The sequence below is a fragment of the Peromyscus maniculatus genome, chromosome 23 (assembly GCF_049852395.1).
Source record: "Peromyscus maniculatus bairdii isolate BWxNUB_F1_BW_parent chromosome 23, HU_Pman_BW_mat_3.1, whole genome shotgun sequence".
Taxonomy (NCBI): Eukaryota; Metazoa; Chordata; class Mammalia; order Rodentia; family Cricetidae; genus Peromyscus; species Peromyscus maniculatus.
In genome coordinates this window covers 4,973,577-4,994,039 of record NC_134874.1, presented here as the reverse complement: position 1 = coordinate 4,994,039, position 20,463 = coordinate 4,973,577, and the positions used below count along the sequence as shown (strand labels likewise).

The 20,463-nt window shown below is 54.7% G+C and overlaps 1 protein-coding gene across 1 annotated transcript; it reads right to left on the bottom strand.

Annotated features, from left to right (window-relative positions):
* Window positions 1-4,310: 4,310 nt before the first annotated feature.
* On the bottom strand, window positions 4,311-19,586 carry Tchp (trichoplein keratin filament binding). Its single transcript, XM_006993936.4, has 13 exons — window positions 19,444-19,586; window positions 18,668-18,861; window positions 18,138-18,348; window positions 16,535-16,591; window positions 13,772-13,840; window positions 12,331-12,504; window positions 11,532-11,644; window positions 11,341-11,407; window positions 10,136-10,308; window positions 9,207-9,288; window positions 7,448-7,633; window positions 6,701-6,844; window positions 4,311-5,905 (listed from the first exon to the last, which is right to left on the bottom strand). The coding sequence occupies exons 2-13, from the start codon at window positions 18,859-18,861 to the stop codon at window positions 5,873-5,875; spliced, it is 1,503 nt and encodes a 500-aa protein (XP_006993998.1). The 5' UTR covers window positions 19,444-19,586; the 3' UTR covers window positions 4,311-5,872.
* Window positions 19,587-20,463: the final 877 nt, after the last annotated feature.

The window sequence follows — 20,463 nt, the reverse complement described above, 5'->3', positions numbered from 1 at the left end:
GCCTTGACTGCTGACAGTACGAATGCTGTTCTTTCTGGATGAGCAGGACACAAGGAAAAGCGACTACTGAACTCTGCCAAGACAGGGTAAGATGGTCTTTCAAAATTCCTGCTTCTGAAAATGGTCTGTCAGATTGTCTAGGCCTGTAGACAAATTGGATGTCCCAACAATGCTGAGAAACGTTAGGTGACTGTCCAGGCTGCCAACTATCTCTGTCTATTCTCATAAGAACTTCAGAAATTGCTTGCTTGCATTTTCTGTTTTCTCAGGTATTATTATGTTCCTTCTCAGGTCTTTGATGGGATTGAAGACTAGCTAGTTACAGTTTCAATCTTCTCGTATCTTAGCTAGAACATATTAAGTACTAGAGCTAGAATCTTCACGATAGGACAGCTACTGGAGTAATCTCGGAAATTTGCCATTTACCTATGATCTGGACATTTCTGGACATTCAGCATGTCTTTCTCGTTTGGTGTTGTTCTTGTTGGTTGTAGTTCCATTTCTGTTTATGTTATTGCCCTTTGCTTTTCCTGGACAATATTTGATAATCATTCTTATTGTATATAGTTTGCATTAAGTTTAGAACCTTCTTATTTAGACAAAAAGGGGGAAAGTAGTGGTATTTGCTCCGCCCATGACCTTGGGCTATAGGGCTCAAAGGAGGCGGTACTTCCTGCCATTGTATGTGGCCTCTTATAAAGTAAGGGAGAAGAGTCACGAGTCCTTCTCCCTGCTGCCTGCTTCCTGGTCAGATCAGAGGATGACTTCAGCTGTCTACTCCGTTCTGTATTCATGAGTGTATCTCCTCAGTTTATATCTCAATAAATTCTGTTACCCATTAAATCGACTCACATGGATTGATGTGACAGGCCTGGCCCTGACAGGAGACTCCCACACTCTCACAGGAATTTTCCTGCTGGAGGCATGCCATAGGAGCTCGGGTAACTTTAATTATCTCCAGTGTTTGCCTCTTACATCATCTGTTTTTCACATTTATTATCTTTTTATTTACAGAAGTCAGCTTGCAGGAATCAGTTCTCTCTGTGGGTCCCAGAGGTTGGACTCAGCGGCCAGGCTGGGCAGCAGGCTCTGCTGTGTGCTGAGACATCTCTCCAGCTCGGTTTTATTTTTAAAATTGCGTTTCAAAGGCTACAGCTGTTTTCTGTGGGGAAATATAGACAAATACCCAAAATGAAAACAACGTGGATAGGGATGTAGCCCAGTTGGTGAGTGCTTGCCAAACATACAAGGCTCTGGCTGGATTCTCCCCAGCAAAATATAAACCAGGCTGAGCAGACACACGCCAGAATGAAAAACACCATTTACCCTGTTAGAAATCACCATAATGCATATTGCTTCCTTAAAGTTGGAATTCTGTAATTACTGCTTTCGAGACACTTTTTTTTTTTTAAATTTTATTTTACAATACCATTCAGTTCTACATATCAGCCACGGATTCCCCTATTCTCCCCCCTCCCACCCCCTCCCCTTACCCCCAGACGACCCCCCATTCCCACCTCCTCCAGGACAAGTCCTCCCCCGAGGACTGCGATCAACCTGGTAGACTCAGTCCAGGCAGGTCCAGTCCCCTCCTCCCAGACTGAGCCAAGTGTCCCTGCATAAGCTCCAGGTTTCAAACAGCCAACTCGTGCAATGAGCACAGGACTTGGTCCCACTGCCTAGTTGCCTCCCAAACAGATCAAGCCAATCAACTGTCTCACCTATTCAGAGGGCCTGATCCAGCTGGGGGCCCCTCAGCCTTTTGTTCATAGTTCATGTGTTTACATTCATTTGGCTTTTTTTTTTCAATAATTGAGTAAATCGAAATTTATTATAAGCCACAGTCGTCCTAGGGACCTCCATGCTACATATATAGCCTCTGTGGTTCTATGGTTTGTGGTCTGATTGTTCTTTATTTTATATCTAGAATCCACTTATGAGTGAGTCCATACCATGACTGTCTTTCTGGGTTTGGGTTACCTCACTCAGGATGAGACACTTTTTAACCTATCCAGGCATGACTAGTCTCCAGAACTTGGTTTACAAGTCTGCTGCTGTCTTGGTGTGTAACACCCCAGCCTCCCAGGTTGGGCACCTCAGTGAGCTCTCACAGACCAGCACGTGAGCCATGTCTTTGCCCCAGGCTCTTTCCAGGCCAGGATGCAGGGTGGCATGTTCCAGGAGGGCTTCTGGGAGGTCACTGCAGGCCAGTGACTCTGACTGGAGGTGTGAGATTGTAAAAGTTCTGACCACATCGTGAGAAGATGGGGTGAAGAGAAGTCCCTGTCACCTGGAACCGTGATGAGGTGGGAGACTCTGGGACCCCAGGTTCCTGTCAACTGTGCACTTAGAACACAGAAGGGCAGATGGATTTCTGGGTTGTGATGGAGTCTGGACTCATCTGGTGACGGCTGAGCAGAGACCCTGAGGTGCCTGTAACTCCATGGTGGGGATGTAGGAGTTGGAAGTGAGGCTGCAATCCCGTGAGGTACTGATGTGGAAACCAGGGTCTGCCTCATGTCACCCGAAAGGCCTGGGAGGTGTCTAGGCCTGACCCTGCAGGGCTGCACTTCTGAGGTGACAGCTGGAAGAGACCGGTGTCACTGCAGGTGCACTCAGAGCAGCTCACGTCTTGATTTTCATGCATGTGTGTGTGCGCGCGCGTGCGTGTGCGAGCGAGCGTGTACGCACACACATGCAGCTACTTGCGGAGTCTGATCTCCCCTTCCACCATATGTTCTTGAGGACTGAAATCCTTAGGCTTGGCAACAAGTGCCTCTATCCACTAAGCCATCTTCCTGGCCTCCGAGAAACCAGTTTCTATCCACAGCCCAGAAAGGTCCAGAACAACTATGTGTGCTGGAAGCCAGAAGCAGAGCTGTGGCCAGTGAGGTCTAGATGCCCAGTGCGGTCTTGGGAGTGACCGGTCAAGTGGTGTCAAGGACAGCATGGCCCAGCGTGGGGACTCTGACGAGAGAGCTGCAGATGTGGTGTGTCTCCTAAGACGAGCACCGTAGGGCCGCGCAGCCTGGGGCCCTCCAGGACTCTGAGGGCTGCAGATGTGGGGGTCACGTGGGGTCACACAAGGAACTGTAGAAAAGCCCATTTCAATAGAAAAAGGCGGAGACAAAGGAAATGAGAGAAGGAACAGCAGTGTACGCGTACGTCAGCCTCGTGCAGCGGAAACAAAGGAGCTGTAGCTGGTGTTGGAGAAGCATGTGACTGTGTCCTGGTGACTGTCAAGTCCCCTTCCTCAGATAAAGACACTGAGGTCAGACTCCACATGGCTGAACCCAGGCCAGGTCATAGACAAAGAACCGCAAGGCCAGTGGTTTTCAAAAGTATCACACTAGTCCTGCAAGCGATACTTATTTCATGAACTGAAGGCTCCCTAAAACCCAGACGGCAGGAAAACACTTTCTGTCCATACACAGGGCTACGGCCGGGTGGGGGTGGTGCACACCTTTAATCCCAGCACTCCACAGGCAGAGGCAGATGATCTCTGGTTTGGTCTAGAGTTCCAGGACAGCCAAGGCTACACAGAAACCCAGTCTAGATAAACCAAGAGAGAAAGAAAGGGGCTGTGTCTCCTTCCTGGCGCGCCATGGTCTATGTCATGCAATGCTGTGTGTCCATGGCTGAGTCCACCGTCTGACTCCTGCCAGGGTTCGGAGCCAGCCAGGGACCTTCCCTAGGGAGACTATGCCAAAAGCCCCGCCGAGGACAGGCTGTATAGAGCATCCATCACTGCATGGCCATAGTGGCCACAGAACGACTGTGAGGGGAACCTGCCGAAGACATCTCGGACCACGCTGAGTCACACAGGGTCGTGTGCTGCATGATGATGTGCTGTAACAGGCAGGGAGGACTGACTACTGGGGTCCCGGGGTGCAGAACCCAGGGTTGGCCTGTGGAAGTTGAGTTTGCACCGTGATGAAGCCACACGCTCCCCACAGCACACTGCTGCCCTCGGTGACTGCACACACACACACAGAGGCAGCTGGAGGCGTGAGCTCTTACAAGAACATGACAGCGCTGACTTTAGAAAGAGCGTCTTGACTCCGTTTGTAGAGGAAGTGTTCCAAACATTTCAAACCAGAGGCCAGAGAGACGGGTCAGCAGTTCAAGGCACTTGCCACACAAGCCTGATGACCCTAGTTCAATTCCTGGGGCCTTCATGAAGGGAGAAGGGAATGTACACAACTGTCCTCTAATCCCATGTGCACACCACCACACACACCATCACACAAAAGCATGCGTGTATACACACGCACACACATGAACACACACACGATGAGAAAACAGAGAACTAGTGGGACATCATTTTAATGCCAGAAAAACAATGCTTGTCCAGTAAACCTTCGATACCTGTGTGCAGTGTCTGTCCACCGGGTTCTGCCCTGGAGCAGTGTGCAACCACTAGTGATTTTCTGTGGTTCCGGGAGAAATAAGAGGGAAAAGCCATGTGGGCAGAGTGCCGCACACCTTTAATGCCAGTACTCAGGAGGCAGAGGCAGGTGATCTCTGAGTTCGAGGCCAGCCTGGTCTACAGAGTTCCAGGACAGGCAGGGCTACACAGAGAAACCCTGTCTCGGAAAACAGGAGGGGAGAGAGAACCATGTTCACAAGAGAAGTGAGAGTAACCTGTGCGATGTGACCAGTGGAAGACCCGTGATGTGGGCTGTCCGCATCAACCTGCCCAGCACCCACCGGCAGCAGTGACAGCCTGAGCTTTCCTTCACGTTAGTGAGCATCTGAAAAGTGCCTAATGGAAATGCTGCTCGGGGACCACATCCGAGAGCTCCAGTGGGAAGTGCAGAGGCTGGGCTGGGGTTCCACAGCGGAGGAGGAAAGGGACGTGGCCCACAGACCTGGGCTGTCTCATAAGCTCTGGGTTTCCATAACCAGAGACGAGACCCTACAACTGGCTGGAGTTTACTGGGGTGCGGAACCCCAGAGGAAGGGCGTGGGAAAGTACAAGTCATAAACCTAACAACTGTTGCTGCAAGGAGCCACAGCTGTGGGCAGAGGTGAGTCGGGCCTGTGTCACACGGGATCCAACAGTGGGGGAAATGGGGTCAGCTGTGATTGATTCCATTTCTCCAGGGTCGCATGCTCCTCTGGGCACATAATTCCCACAGGGCTGCACACAGGCCTGCCCTGGACTCTGGAGGTCCTAGTCACGCCCCTGCCTTTACTAGGCTAGCCAGCCAGGTGCCCTTGACGACATGTGTTCTAATGCTCTATGGGCTTCTTTTCTTCTTGGTGGGGCTGGGGCTGGGATGAGGACCAGACAGGTTCTAGGGAAGCGTTCCACACTGAACTACGCCCCGGCCCCCCATGGGAATTCTCACAACACTGCAGAACAAGGAGCTCCTTTGCCGGGTCTTTGCAGAACGCACGGCAGATGAAGCCCAGACTGCCGGGCTCTTCCTTTGGGGCTACGCAGCTAATGACCTGAAATAACTACACCAAGACCCTGCGAGTCTGCCTTCAATAGAATAACTTATTAAATGGCAACTTTAAAACCCGAAAGGTCCTTCCTCTCTGTGACTGGTCCTCCCTAGAGCTGACATGTACAGGGAACCTACATATCCTGTGCTGGGAATACAACTTGTTCTCGGTAGCTCTGAAGTCTATGCAGAAAGCATGGATGACCTCTGGACAGTGCTGCAAACGTGGGTCGGGGTGAGGAAGGCAGGGGAGGCTCTCACCGGGCGCTGCACACCTATGGCATCTTCACATTCCGCTGGACCACGATGTCCTGCCATGGCCAAACTACCCAGCAGCGCCCTGAGCCCTGGCCAGAACAAGCACTGTGCAGATGTCTGGAGCTGTCTATCAAGTCCGGCATGCTCCTCTGTGCTCAACGTCAGTCCCAGGCAATTCTGGGGTGTCCATAAGGCTGAGAAAGCAAGCAAATGATTAATCGGGTCAGCAGTCTGGAACTCTGGGAACTGACCTCTCGCTCTAGTAGGAGCACACGAGTGACTTTTCACTTGCAGCTGAGAAAGCCCTGACTCTGAGCCACGAGTGAGGCACTCTGTGACTGGCCCTGAGACACTCTGGGTGATCTGTGAAGCCCTGGCCCCGGCACCCTGATGCATGCTCCAGTGACTTTGGAAACGCTGTCTCCTGTACTCGGAGCCCTCTGCCTGGTCTGACTCTGAAGTCTTAGTCCACCCCGGCCCCTGGCTCTCTACAGGGAAGCCGTCAGCCCTCTCTCCAGCACACACCCCTCAGAATGCAAGGAGCCAGGTGGCCTGAGTCCCTCTAGCTGCTGCAGAGAGCCTAGTCAGCAGGTCCCTCCCAACAGGCACGACAGCCTCCATGGTGCCCTGCTCAGGGCTCACACAAGTCACTCAAGAGCACCACATAAGGAGCACAGAGAGATGAAGAGCAGAGGAAAAGGGGGGCGGCACAGAGAAGTAGGTCCCGGTCACCTGGCTCCACCTGGTCCCACGGTCACCTCTCACTAGCTATGGCCTTCATTCTTCAGGTGCAACATCAGCAGTCAGGCTTTCCGTCTTTGCAAAGCCTGAAGCGGCGGGAACCAGAGCAAAACCACTCCGGCCACTTGAGGTCCAATCAAGGAAAGGCCTCTGCACTGAGGCCGTCAGCAGCCGCACAGACAGACACAGGGAGGGACAAGAGAGCCCAGGATGGGGCTGCGGCGGCCAGTCACCTGGCAAGTGCCTACCTTGGGCCGGTAGCCCTCCTCAGCCATGGCCTTCGCCTCCTGCTGCAACAGGGCATCCGAGAGCCGTTCTGCCCGCTGGACCTCCTCCTCTTCCGCCTCCGCCTGCTGGGCTGCTTCCCACGCCTGGAGCTGGCGCTCCGCAACCTGAACACCAAGAACAGAGTCACCAGAGACCAGACCCGTGGGGCAGAGCCCTGCCTCTGAGCCAGGAGGCAAATGCCAGCAGCCAGGATGGGAACCTGAGACCATGGAGATGGCGCTGTGGACCTTGTGAAAGCTCTGGGTGCAGCCATGTGTTTGGAGAACAATGGAGGAGAAAAAAGTAACCGTGACATCAGCGTGGTCCCCACAGAGACTAAGGAACCAGAATGGAGCCTGTGCCACGGAGCCATGGCTCAGCAGTTGGGAGGACAAACTGCTCTCCCAGAGGAGCCAAGTTCAGTTCCCAGCAACCGCCGGTGAGTGGCTCTCGTGCCTGTGACTTAGCGCCAAGAGATCTAGTGCCCTCTACTGGCCTCGTTGGGCACTGCACACAAGTACACAAACCCATATTCAGACACACGCATGCACATAATTCTTTTGAAGTGTCAGGGCTGCTACAGAAACCAAAAGGGATTTAGATATGAATGAGGAAAGGAACTGAGTCATGGAACTCTGAGCTCTGTTCTTCAGTGTCCCGAGAACCCTGCAGAGCCTGCTGCCTCCAGGCCCTGACCTACAGAGGCTGCCCTGGCCCTCGGCGCCCACCTGGGCTTCCAGCTCCTGCTTCCTGGCTGACTTCAGCTCCTCTCTCTCCTCCTTTGCACGCTGAGCTGACTGCTTTGCCTCCTCCAGACTCTGGATGAGTTTTTCCCTGTGTTTTAGGGTTTCCTCTTGTGCCCTCCGGTTCTGTTCGATCTTTTCTTGTATCTGCTGCTGCCTCCCCATGAGAACCTGGCCAAGGGGAAAAGAAGGTTTGCATTTCAGTCTAAGACACCCGTTCTAAGCTTCACATGGGCCGCAGCCACAGGGTACCAATCCAGCCTAATCCTCACACACGGGCAGCAGACCGAACCACAGGCCCAGTGGGCCACTGCCCTTCCCAGCCATGCCACCCGCCCTGATGAGTTCCGTTTCCAATGCTCCACGATCAGTTGAAAATGCCTCCATGGGTTGGCAAGTCAGAGGGGGATTTTCCTGGTTAATGATTGACATGGAAGAGCCCAGCCCACTGTGGGCGGTGCTAGCCCTGGGCAGATGGTCCTAAGTTGTACAGGAAAGCAGGCTAAGCCAGTCATGAGGAACAAGCCAGTGAGCAGCACCCTCCATGGCCTCTGCTTCAGCTCCCGCCTCCAGGTTCTGCCCTGACTTCCTTTGGTGATAGACTGTGACCTGAGAGCTTTAAGTCTCAATAACCCTTTCCTGTCCAAGCTGCTTTAGGTCATGTGTCTTATCACAGCACTAGACACCCTGGCTAAGACACCAACCTACAGGACACAGCAGTGTCATGGGGGAAACACTGGGGAGGCCTCTCCACAGGCCGCCAGGACGCAGTCACGCATCCTCGATGGCTCCAAGCAACAAACACCTGCTGCTGTTTCGAACTTGGACCTTGGCCCAGAGCACTGAGATGTCCCAACCCCAGCCAAGGAACCAAGAAGCCACAAGACATGCCTAACGCCTGCACCGTCAGGAGGGGGACATAAAGTGGCCACCACCAGGGGGAAACTGAAGTGAGGAAGTTCGAAACCCACAGGGAATCTGCTACACACAAGTGAGCACCAACCGACCAGCCAGCGTGGCCTGATTTCCAAACATGGGGCTCACCGTTCCAGCCCGCCTCAGCACAGCTGTCTGTGCAGGACAAGGACCTGACAAGGACCTCCCGCCAGGTCCCTGCACCCCTCACATGCGGCTCCTCTGCTGGCTGCTGGCCCCGGGGGACACGGACTCCTTCATGAAGGTGCCTCCGAGAATACCCACTCGAGGAGGAGGAAGGGCGGGCTGCAGCCGTGTGGTGGTCACGGATAAGGAGCTGAGGTGTGCTAGCGAGAATGCTCGGAATCAATAAACAGCACGTTGGGGAAAACCGTGTGTAGCTAAGAAGCCGTGCACTGGGGCCAGGACACAGAGCAGCAGGAGGCTGTGGGGGAGAGGACTGGGGACTTCCTGCATGTTCTTTCTGTACGTTGCGATCCTTTTAGTAATCCTGTGCTACTTACACAGTGACTTCAACGCTACTTAAGACAACCAGAGCCGGGCGGTGGTGGCGCCCGCCTTTAATCCCAGCACTCGGGAGGCAGAGCCAGGCGGATCTCTGTGAGTTCGAGGCCAGTCTGGGCTACCAAGTGAGTCCCAGGAAAGGCACAAAGCTACACAGAAACCCTGCCTCGGGAGGAAAAAAAAAAAAAAAAGGACAACCAGAGCAGGCAAGTTGGTGGGGCTGCCCATCCCCGTGGGACCAACGGCCGTCCAAGTCCCCATGTCTGGAATCACCTCACTCATCAGTCCCCATGTCTGGAATTACCTCGTTCATCAGTCTGTCCCTCGCACTCTGCTCTCGAGCCCACTCCGCTTCTCTCCTTTCCCACATCTCCTTGGCCTCCTCCCTGGACAAACACAAAGGGGACACAGAGGTTGTGCGCCACCACCAAAGGCAGGGATGGACGGCAGAGCGGGCACACACAGCTGCCCTGCTCTAGACACGCCCATCCACACCAGCTCTCCAACGATGACGGCTAAGGACAGCACTCCGGTAGCATTTTAGGTCATCATTTAATACTTCATCTCCTTAAATTAAAAAAAAAAAAAAAGTACCACAGCCATTTAGCACTAAGGTAAATAAAACCATCAGGACCAGAGATGGGAAGGGTGAGAGCACTAACCTGGGCCGACCACCACCCTCCCAGGATGGCTGCCAGCTCACCTGGCAGCAGCTAGCCACCTCCTGGGGTCTCCCCAAGTCATGTACCCACCACTAGGCTGAATGTCGGGGACCAATCACCGTGTCTGCATATCAGTATGGATTGCCTGTTATTTGGCTATTTCCATCTGTGAGCTGGACTTTTAGGCCCCAAAGCTGGGCGCATAGGCCAGCAGTCCTAAGCCCCTGGGCCCTGAGGAGCTCAGGAGCGGGGACCAGCCAAGGCAACATGGTGGGACTGTCTTCAGGAGCACATTGGGATCCAGGCTGGTTTTTACGGAGCTTAGAAAAATTAAACTGATGGGAACAGTCTCGTCACGTGGTTTAAAGACTTTAGGTGAACGCATTATTACTCTGAACCATAATGACTTCCACCGTGAATAACGTGAGGTCACTACCCCAACCTACTAGCAAAGACATGGTCCCTAGGGATGATGAGTTACAAGGACAGATGTTTCGGAACAAAAGTGGCCTGCCCAGTGACCTGAGGGCACCTCACAGAACCAGAGCAGAGGCCAGCAGCTGCCCCTCACCTCAGCAGCAGCTGCAGCTCTGCCTCCCGAGCTTTCTCGAGCTGCAGCTGCTCCTCGATGACCTGCTTCATCCAGGCTGCATCGGCCAGGGCCTGCTCCCGCCTGGCCAGCTCGACACGCTGCAGTTCGCCTTCCTTCTCCAGGAGCGCCTGCAGGATCCGCCCGTCTGCCTCCTAGAGGGGGGGGCGTGGAGGTCAGACAGAGGAGCCCACCTCCCTACACAGCCCCTTCTGTGTGTCCCAGACACGGCCATGTAGGGCCTGAAGCATTCTCAGGACAGAGGGAAGGGGCTGGACTGCTTCTGGGTAACCACAAAGGTCCGCTGTAGACACTGCACTGCTCGTTAAGGCCCATTCACACCCGCATCACTGGCATCGTTTTTCCCATCAAGAATACCTAAGGAATGGGCCGAGAGATGGCTCCGAGGGGGAAGCATTTGCCACATAAACCTGACAACCTGAGTTCAATCCCCAAAACTCACAGAAGGAGGGACAAACTGCCCCCGAAAGTTGACCCCTGACCTTCATGTGCACACTGTGGCACATGCATGCCCTCCCCTGCAAACAATAATACAGCTTAAATTTCCTTTCTATGCGTTGAGTGTTCTGACTGCATCTGTGTGCACCACATGTGTGCCTGCTGCTTACAGAGGTCAGAAGAGGACGTCAGGTCCCTTTAGCACCCTGTGGCTGCTAGGAACCAAACCCAGGTCCTCTGCAAGAGCAACAAGTGACCTTAACCACTGGGCCACCTCTCCAGCCCCCAAAATTTATTATTTTTCTAAATGAATACCTAAGAACTAGGTGTGGTGGTGCATGGCTTTAATCCCAGCGCTTGAGAAGCAGAAGCAGATGGATCCCTGTGAATCTGAGGCCAGCCTGGTGGCCTCACAGCTATTCCTGGCCTGCCAGGGCCACACAGTGAGACCCTGTGAGTCTCCAAAACGAAGAACCAAAAACCAGTACCAATGGAGTCTGCCGTGGAGCTGCCCCGAGCCCTCACAGTTCAGGTACAGAACAGCACTGACAGCTTTGTCAAGTGTAACCCCACACCTGCCAATTCCTCGGCTCCTCTGTACCGTCCACCGGCATCTCTCTGCTCCCCTTTGTGTTTTAATTCTCCTGAGGATGCACTCAGGTCCTGAGCGGTGAAAATACCATTTCCAAAGGATGGAAACTGCCGGGATGGGATGTGGGCTCACTCACCAGCTCCTCCTGGATCTGCTGGGTCCGCCTGTGCAGCTGCGCATTGTACTGATGTCTCAGGAAACGCCTAAAGATGGGGAGCAAGCGGCTTCAGGGCCACAGGACCAACAACTGCTCCACACAGGCCACACCCCCTCTGGTTCTGGGGAGACCCCATGGGAGTCTGAGAGGGCAAGAGGCTTCCCACCCACCCCAGCTCCGCCTTGCGCCGGAGGGCGGCCATCTGCTTCCTCTCCTCCTCCAGCTTCTCCAGCTCCCAGCGTTGCTTCAGCAGGTTCTCCTGCTCCTTCTTCAGCTTGGTTGCCTGCGGTGACATCGGGAACCCGGTAAGATGGGCAATCACTGTCCTCACGCGTCATCTCCGTCTCTGGCGGGCTCCACATGAGCACAGCCTGGCCTCCTCCATGGGATTGAGTCCCACCTCAACTGAACTATTCCTACAAGCCTGGCCCAGCCCGAGAGACTGACTCCCTGAGCTGGCCCACACCTGCTCTGACTTAACTTCTGTTTCCTCAGCCAACACAGAAGAAGCCTTGCTCAGGCCCTATCTCCTGGTATCTAGAATTAGCGAGAGGCACTCAATTTCTAGCTACTGAAACTATGGGGCTAGGGAAAAGGGAAACGGACAGAGACCAAAGAGGCGAAGCCTCTCTCCATCTGGACAGAGACTCAGTCCTCTCAGGAAGCCAGTGTTCTCGAAGACAGCCTCCTGGACCACCACATGGCTCACACCCTGAGACCCAAACCTGCTACTAGTGGAACAGTGTGCTGGAGCATGTCCCACCGGAAAACCCGGGATCCCAGTGCACAGGTGTGTCTCTAGACCGTTAACGTCCCGAGGTCTGAGCACACGTGGGGGAGCACAGCAGAGCTGGGGCGGAGCACCCACGAGAGGGGAGCACCCAGCTCTGAGAACGGGGACCCGTCCATGGAACCCCCACCCCGCTGGCCTCGGAATGGCTGCCTCGGGCCTGGAGGGCTCCCCCTCACCTCCATCTCCTTCTGCTTGAGCTCCTCCATCTGCTGGCACAGCGCCTCAGCCTGCAGTTTGTCTTCCTGCTGCCTCCGCTCCGCCTCCGCTCTCAGCCGGTCCATCGCCTCCCTGCGCGCTGCTTCATACTCGTTTTCAAACCGCTTCTTCTCCTGCTGTTCCGTGGCTTCTTGCTACCAGAGGGCAACACTCTCAACACACAGCCAGCCGGCCGCAGGGCCCAGGGAAGCTCCGCCTGGAGCCCCTTCCCCAGCAGGGACCTAGAGCTCTCCACGTCAGGCTCTCTCCCCTCCACAAGAGAACACAATGAACGCAAAGTGACCCGTGCGTGCTGTGGACTCATCCCCAGAGGGGCTGCGATGACCCAGGGCTGAGCGCCTGGGACGCAGGTTTATGATGCTGTGGCCAGAGAGACGGCTCGGCAGTAGGGACTTCTCTGCTCTGCCAGGGGACGAGCAGAGTTCAGTTCCCAAGCACCGGCATCAGGCATCCCGGTCACCTGGAACTCCACCTCCCAGCGACCTGATGCTCTCATCTGGCCTCTCAGATACCAGTACACACGTGGCACACACTCAAACACATTTAAAAAAAAAGTAAATACAAGTGAAAACTTGGCGCTGGAGAGATGGCTCCACAGTTAAGAACACCGTGGCTACTCTTCCAGAGGACCTGGGTTCAATTCCCAGAATCTACGTGGCAGTCACAGCTGTCTATAATTCCAGTTCCAGAGGATTCAACACCCTGTTCCTGCCTCCACAGGCACCAGACATGCTTGAAGTATACAGACAGAGCAGGCAAAACACCCATACACAGAAAAAAAAACTTTTCTAAATTTTTTAATTAAAAAAAGCAGCCAAAGTGACACATGCTTACAGCTCAATCCCGGAAAGTGGAAACTGCTGAGTCCCTATAGGTCCCCAGTAGTCTACTTGGGAAAGCTACAGGCCACTGAGAGGCCCCATCTCAAAATAAGGTGGCTGGCTCCTGAGGACCATCACCTGAGGTTATGCACTGACTGCCACATGCACGCACACACACCTACATACCTACCCACACCTGCATGCATACACCCACCCACCCATGTACACACACACACACACACACACACACACACACACCCATGCACACACCTGCACACACCCACCCACACCTGTAAACCCACCCACCCATGTACACACACACACACACACACACACACACACACACACAGTTGCAGACACACACACTTGCAGACACACACCCATGTGCATACCTGCATACACACGCACACCTGCATGCACACACCTGTATCCACAGTCACATGCATGAACATGCATGTAGGCACACACAAAGCTAACGTTCAGGCTGCATGTGCCTGCTCATCCAGCCAAGAGCAGAAACAAGACACAGTGAGGGGGGGAGGAGCCACGGCACAGCATGCAAGGGGCACCCATCACACACCTGTTTTTTCTCTTCTTTCTGTGTTGCCCAGGAATCGATCACGTGCTTCTTGTGAAGGTCCAACTCAATCTGAGGGTGAGAAAGAGAGAAGATTAACTTCCCGGTGGGCTGTGTGAGACTGAGGTGACGTGCTCCTGTCTGTGCCGTCTGCTGGAACCTGACCATGACTCTCTCTGTGAACTTGGAGTGTAAGGCAACCCCAACGAGAACACTGTGAGTGAGGGCGCAGCCTGCAAACCCGAGCTCAGCCTCTGGAGCCACCTGTGGAAAAAGCAGGATGTGGTGGCATGCGTGTGTGGTCCCAGCACCTCTGTACTAAGATGGGAGGCAGAAACGGAGAACTGCCTAGAAACCCAGATGCTTGAGGGCCAGCTAGCTTGGAGTGCTCGGCCAAGCGGCATAAACAAGATAAACCCTGCCTCAGCGGGGGGGGGGGGGGGGGGGAATGACTCAAAAAAGTTGTCCTCTGACCTCCACAGTCACCACGGCACACTTGTACCCCTCACACCTCGCACACAATAATCCATAAAATCAGCAACAAAACCAATCTGAACACTCAGCAGGTAGGAAACCAAAGGACCAGCCGCTTCTAAGCCCAGTTCACACCTTGAACAGAAGGGCCAAAGCTCGCTCCTGGAGCCCCAGGTAAGCAGGAAGCATTTCTCAGCAGACTCGGAAAAGGAACTGAGATTTGAAAGGAGAGCTCAGGAGACAGCTGGGTAAGAAACAGAGCCAGCCCCAAGCTCGGCTCACCAAAACTTCCATTACAAAGGAGCAGCTTTAGACCAGGCTGTCCTTGAACGCAGAGACCCGTCTGCCTCTGCCTCCCCAGTGCTGAGATTAAAGGAGTGAACCAGAGCCTGGTGGATGGTGTCGTGCAGAGCCTTTAACCCCAGAACTTAGGAAGCAGAGGCAGGTGGATCTCTGTGAGTTCAAGGTCAGCCTGGGCTACATAGTAAGACCCTGTCTCAAAACAAAACAAAACAAACAAACAAACAAAAAAAAGTGAACCATCCCACCCAGGTTTCTTATTTTTTACATTTTGTGCATATGCGCGTGTGTGTGCGTGTGCCTGTCAGAGGACAACTTGTGGGAGTTGGTTCTCTCCGTCCACCATGTTGGTCCTGGGGTGAAACTCTGGTCACCAGGTTTGGCAGCAAACACCTTTACCGGCTGATCCCATCTCACCTGGAAACTGCTCCTGGCCGTTTCCAGACTTAAGAAGCTACTTCAAGTGAGAGAACCTAACTCCTACAAACACTGCTGGAATGATAAACGCTATCAGTAACAGGCCTAACACCCTCCAGCCAGTCTGCTCAGTGATGGAAACCAGGACATCACTCCCGCTGTCCCCAGGTCTGCAGACTCCTGTCTCCTCCACCCCAGTCTGCCTTCACCTCAGGGGCCCAGCAGCAGCAGCAGCACCCCTGCCCAGCTGCTCACGCCAACAATGCTGGCAGAGAGAGTGCCCCAGGATGCAGCTGTGCAGGGGTGCAGCTGTGTGGGGGTGCCCGGGGATGCAGCTGTGCGGGCGTGGCCCAGGACGCAGCTGTGCAGGGGTGCCCCAGGATGCAGCTGTGCGGGGGGTGCCCCAGGACGCAGCTGTGCAGGGGTGCAGCTGGGGGGTGCCCCAGGACGCAGCTGTGCAGGGGTGCCCCAGGATGCAGCTGTGCGGGGATGCAGCTGTGCAGGGGTGCCCCAGGATGCAGCTGTGCAGGGGTGCCCCAGGATGCAGCTGTGCAGGGGTGCCCCAGGAAGCAGCTGTGCAGGGGTGCCCCAGGATGCAGCTGTGCAGGGGTACCCCAGGATGCAGCTGTGCAGGGGTGCCCCAGGATGCAGCTGTGCGGGGGTGCCCCAGGATGCAGCTGTGCGGGGGTTCCCCAGGATGCAGCTGTGCGGGGGTGCCCCAGGACGCAGCCGTGGCCCTGCACACTGTTAAAGTGGTCCAATGCCTCTGAAGGAGGCCAGGCAGTGCTGCTCAAGGTCTAGCCCGTCTACTTCACCAGCTCCATCACTTCAGGACTCTACTCTTGGGCACCGTGGTCCCCCTGGCCTTTACAGCCCCCTGGCTCTGTTCTCACCCCACAGGCCAGTTCTTCAGCACCTCCATCCAGAAGGCCCTTTCTTCACTCTGTACTGCAGAACTAAAGCCAGCAGCCTGCATGCTCCTCCCCTTCAGAAACCGCTCTTAGAGATGTCCTGAGCCCACCCGCCCAGGTCTGTCTCTGCAGCCTGCTGGGAAGAGCCCCAGGGCCAAAGAGTTAGCGGCCACTGTTCAGCCCTGTCCGACCAGGCCTTCTGCCTGGTGATCTTTTTTCCTCTGTACCAACCCAGCACAAATCCAGATTCAAAAAAAAAAGCCAGGCGGTGGTGGTGCATGCCTTTAAACCCAGCACTCAGGAGGCAGAGGCAGGCGGATCTCTGTGAGTTCGAGGCCAGCCTGGTCTACAGAGTGAGTTCCAGGACAGCCAAAGCTACACAGAGAAACACTGTCTCGAAAAACCAACAAAAGGGGCTGGAGAGATGGCTCAGCGGTTAAGAGCACTGGCTGCTCTTTCAGAGGCCTGGGGTTCAATTCCCAGCACCCACATGGCAGCTAACAACTGTCTGTAACTCCAAGATCTGACACCTTCACACAGACATACATGCAGGCAAAACACCAATGTACATAAAACAATAATAAATAAATTAAAACAAACAAACAAATCTGAAAACACAATGTCACCCACCCAGGCAAAGTGATAGAAGGCCCTTAATTCTCACCTCTCGAAGTTTGGGATTGTTTTTTTTCCAGTGTTCATATAAGAGTTGTTCAGCAATCTATGGAGAAAACACAGAAGAACACCTGACGTCACTGTTCAAATCCATTCACGTAGACAAAGTACAGCAGAAGTCAGCTCAGGCCATGACCTTCTCCATTCAGCAGTGTCAACCCATCTGCCACTCAAGTCTGCTCTCCTTACACTCATAGGTCTGGGGACAGGCCATCAGAGGAGAATGGACCTAGAACTAGCGAAGAGCTGATGCTGTGGCTGGGTCCCTTCTTGGAGTTTCCAAGTACACAGCAAGTTGAAACACACAGACTGAGGCTAATGACCACAGCCACTCGATAAAAGGTCAGTGTTCCCAGACCTTCATGGGACACAGAATTGAAGAGAAGAGGAGGAATCACTTGCAGTGACTTATTCAGCAGAGAAGGGAGCTACCACACACCAAACACGCCCTCTAAAGGCATAAGTGTGGGTGCTGGCTTTTTGTCTCCCCTCATTCTTGCTGGCAAGCTCATCCACTGTCACTGTGGCTGGTATTAACTCCAACTTCTTACAGCAGAAAACCAGAAGTTAACCAGGTAGTGGTGGAGCACCTTTAATTCCAGCACTTGGAAACAGAGGTTGGTGGAAGCGGATCTCTGTGAGTTCGAGGCCAGCTGGGACTACACAGAGAAACCCTGTCTCAGAAAAAGAAAAGAAGGAAGGAAGGAAGGAAGGAAGGAAGAAGGAGGAAAGAGAGAAGAGAGAAGAGAGAGAGGGAGGGAGGGAGGGAGGAAAATGAAAAAGAAAAAATCCCCGACTCCAGCACCAGGCTGGGCGTGGAGAGACCAAGCTTCATGGGTTGAACAACTCCTGGACCCTCGGTCTGCCTGCTGTGCGACGGCACTGTCGCCGCTGTGACCACCCGGACTATGTGCCGAAGGCGCTAACCAAACATGGCTGCCCTCCCCACCCTGTACAGACCTTTAACGTTTTACCGTATCTGGTTCAGATCGTTGCTATGAGCCGGATCTGAATTACTCCTGATGCTTACATTTTAAATACTTGCTCTCGGCCAGGCAGGCTCTTCCCCTCTCATCCCAGCATGAGGAGGTCAGAGGCAGCCAGATCTCTGTCACTTTGAGGCCAGGCTGGTCTACAGAGAAAGTTCCAGGCCAACCAGGACGACACAGACCAGTTCAAAACCAACAACAAAACCAACAGCAAGAACAATTGCCCCCCAGCTTTGGCACTATGCAGAGAAGCCGCGGTGCCTTCAGGGGGTGAGGAAGTAGCTGGTGGCAGCAGCCCCCCACCGGAGCGTATCTTTGAAGGCTACAGACCAAACCCTCCTCCTCATGCGCTCCCTGCTCCCTGAACCAACATGATATGCGCTCCAGCGGGCAAGGACTCCAGGCCTTCCCCATTAGGATGGCCCGAGACCCTATAAAGTCATGGGCCAAAATAAAAAAGAGTGCTTTTCGCACGGACTGTAGAGTCCCCTGGCCATCTCATCTGACCGACCACCTCAGCCGAGAAGAGCCCCAGGGGTGGAACCTTCAGTTCAGGCTGCGGCCACGTCACCATGCGACCTTCCTCAGGTTTAGACTAGGTACCAGTTTCCTTTGTTCCTCTCGGGCTGACTTCAGATCCCGGTGCTGTGCCCGGATTCTTCGCTCCCGCAGGCTCATGCTCAGCCTCAGCTCCTCCAGCTCAGCGGCCAGCAGGTCCTGCTCCTCCAGCACCAGCTGCCTGAGTCTCTCACGCCGGACCTCCAGACTCATCCTCTTCTCCTCCCTCAGCTTCTCACGCTGGTACGCGTGCATGCTAGGTAAGGAGCCCACTGTGCGTCAGTCAAACCCAGGCCACAGTTTCCTATGCATTTCTATATCAGTAGGGGGTGGGTGGGTGTATTTAAACACAAACACCTGCAGAGAAGACGACCGCTCTGCATACATCTTATCTTTCATAATGCACGTTATTTCACTGGTTATTTTCCCCGCACACACCCCAACTTTCAGCTAAAATAGCATCACCATGTAGATTACTCAGCTGTCACAAGCCACGGTCCCTAGGCCCTGAGGCCACATCCCCCGAGCATCTATCTAGTGGAAGGAACCAGCAGGCAGGACACACTGATACTTGCCTCCGCCGATAGGAGGTCTCGGAGCTCCATTCGGCCTGTTTGGAGCTGTGGATGTCCGAAATCCTGAAATAACGGCTGTTCTCTTCCCACTGCAGGCGAAGCTGGGCCTCCTGCTCTCGCTGGCGCTGGCGTGCGACCTGCTGGTCCAGGGGTCTCCCGCTGCACCAGTAAGAGGGCAGCGTGGGGAGCGCCATCTGAAGGGGAGGGGCATCAGTGGGCAGAAACTGAGCCAGCTGCAAACGCTGGATACAACCCCCTCCCCCTCCTTGTCTGGTCTCCTCTCCTTTCCGAGGGGCGCCCGCCCCCTTTATGATCGATTTTTTAAGACGTCCACATTCCCACCCTGGAACAACTGAACGATCAAAACTTTAGAAGGAGGCCCATGCCAGCGTGTTTCCAGTGATGTGCCGCCAAGGCTGCACGTTATCAATTTAAATAAACCTGGGCTGTGGCCAGCCGTCATCGGGGGCACGACAGACACGGAAACCGCCCGGAAAAGTCTGGGAGGGACCACTGAGGACGTTTACACTCTGCAGAAAACTACACGGGCAAGCAGGGCTCGGCGGCATGGCCCCTGCAGACCCAAGGACGGACGTCGGAGGCCGGAGCAGGAAGAGACCACTCGAGTGGTCCCGGAGTTCAAAGCCGACCTGCCTCCAAAACAACAACAACAACATAACCGGAGACGACGCCCAGCACCGGACGGGCACCTGTGGACAGGCCCCGCGGCACCCCCGCCCGGCGCCCCCACCCCGGACCCCCGGGCCCAGCCTAACCTCGGGCTCGTGTTTCTCGGCCCCCCAAGTTCTCGAAGAAGCGTCGCCGCCGGCCTAAGCGCGAGCGTGCGCGCGCGCACCGGATCCGAGAGTCCCGCGGCGCCCGCCCGCCCGCCCGCGGCAGAGACGCCAGCCGTTTCCCGGGCGGTTGCCGGGCAGCCCGCGCGGGGCGACGGGGCGCCGCGAGGGCCAAAGCACCTCCGGCGCGACACCCGCCGCTCGTCGGGAAAAGGAAGCGGTGGTGGGGTTTTTTGCTCTGGCGCCCCCTCGCGGTAGGAGGGACAGCAACCAAGTGTTGCTAGTCCTTGACGCAGGGAGAAAGGAAGGACCAGAGTTCCGGGTGGAGGTGGGGAGGGGATGGAGAGGGTGGTGGCGAGCGAGCGTGGGGTGGGGATGGGGGTTGGAAGTGGAGGGAGGGCGGAAACCGACGGACTAGGATAGAGGAGAATTAAGCACATGTTTCTCAAACAAGGCACATCAGCATCAGCCCGGGAGCTGCCCCAGAGTCAAAAAAAAAAAAAAAAAGAAATCAATGATTTTCAAAGCTCCCAGGGTGTCCCATAGGCAGCAGAAGCCAAGAACCGCTGGTCTCCGTCATTACAAGTCATTGGTAAATTTCTACTGTTGCCTTAGATGAGCGGGGGGGGGGGGGGGTATAAGGGTTTTAATAACTGTAACTCGCCTGATTGCACGTATTTATGCGTGAACTATTCCATTCAAAAGAAAAGGCAACGCCGGGCTGTGACTATGTGCTGCTACCATTGGTTAATAAAGAAGCTACCATGCCGGGCAGTGGTGGTGCACGCCTTTAATCCCAGCACTTGGGAGGCAGAGCCAGGCGGATCTATGTGAGTTCGAGGCCAGCCTGGTCTACAGAGCGAGATCCAGGACAGGCACCAAAACTACACGGAGAAACCCTGTCTCGAACCCCCCCCCCAAAAAAAAAGGAAGGAAGGAAGGAAGGAAGGAAGGAAGGAAGGAAGGAAGGAAGGAAGGAAGGAAGGAAGGAAGGAAGGAAGG

Excerpts from the sequence above, each read along its gene's own strand:
- Tchp (XM_006993936.4), bottom strand. The coding sequence starts at position 18,861 with ATGGCGCTCCCCACGCTGCCCTCTTACTGGTGCAGCGGGAGACCCCTG. Across the intron at positions 11,408-11,531 it reads CGGCGCAAGGCGGAGCTGGG|GCGTTTCCTGAGACATCAGT; the intron begins GTGGGTGGGAAG and ends CCCCATCTTTAG. Across the intron at positions 9,289-10,135 it reads GAGCTGCAGCTGCTGCTGAG|GGAGGAGGCCAAGGAGATGT; the intron begins GTGAGGGGCAGC and ends GTGTTTGTCCAG.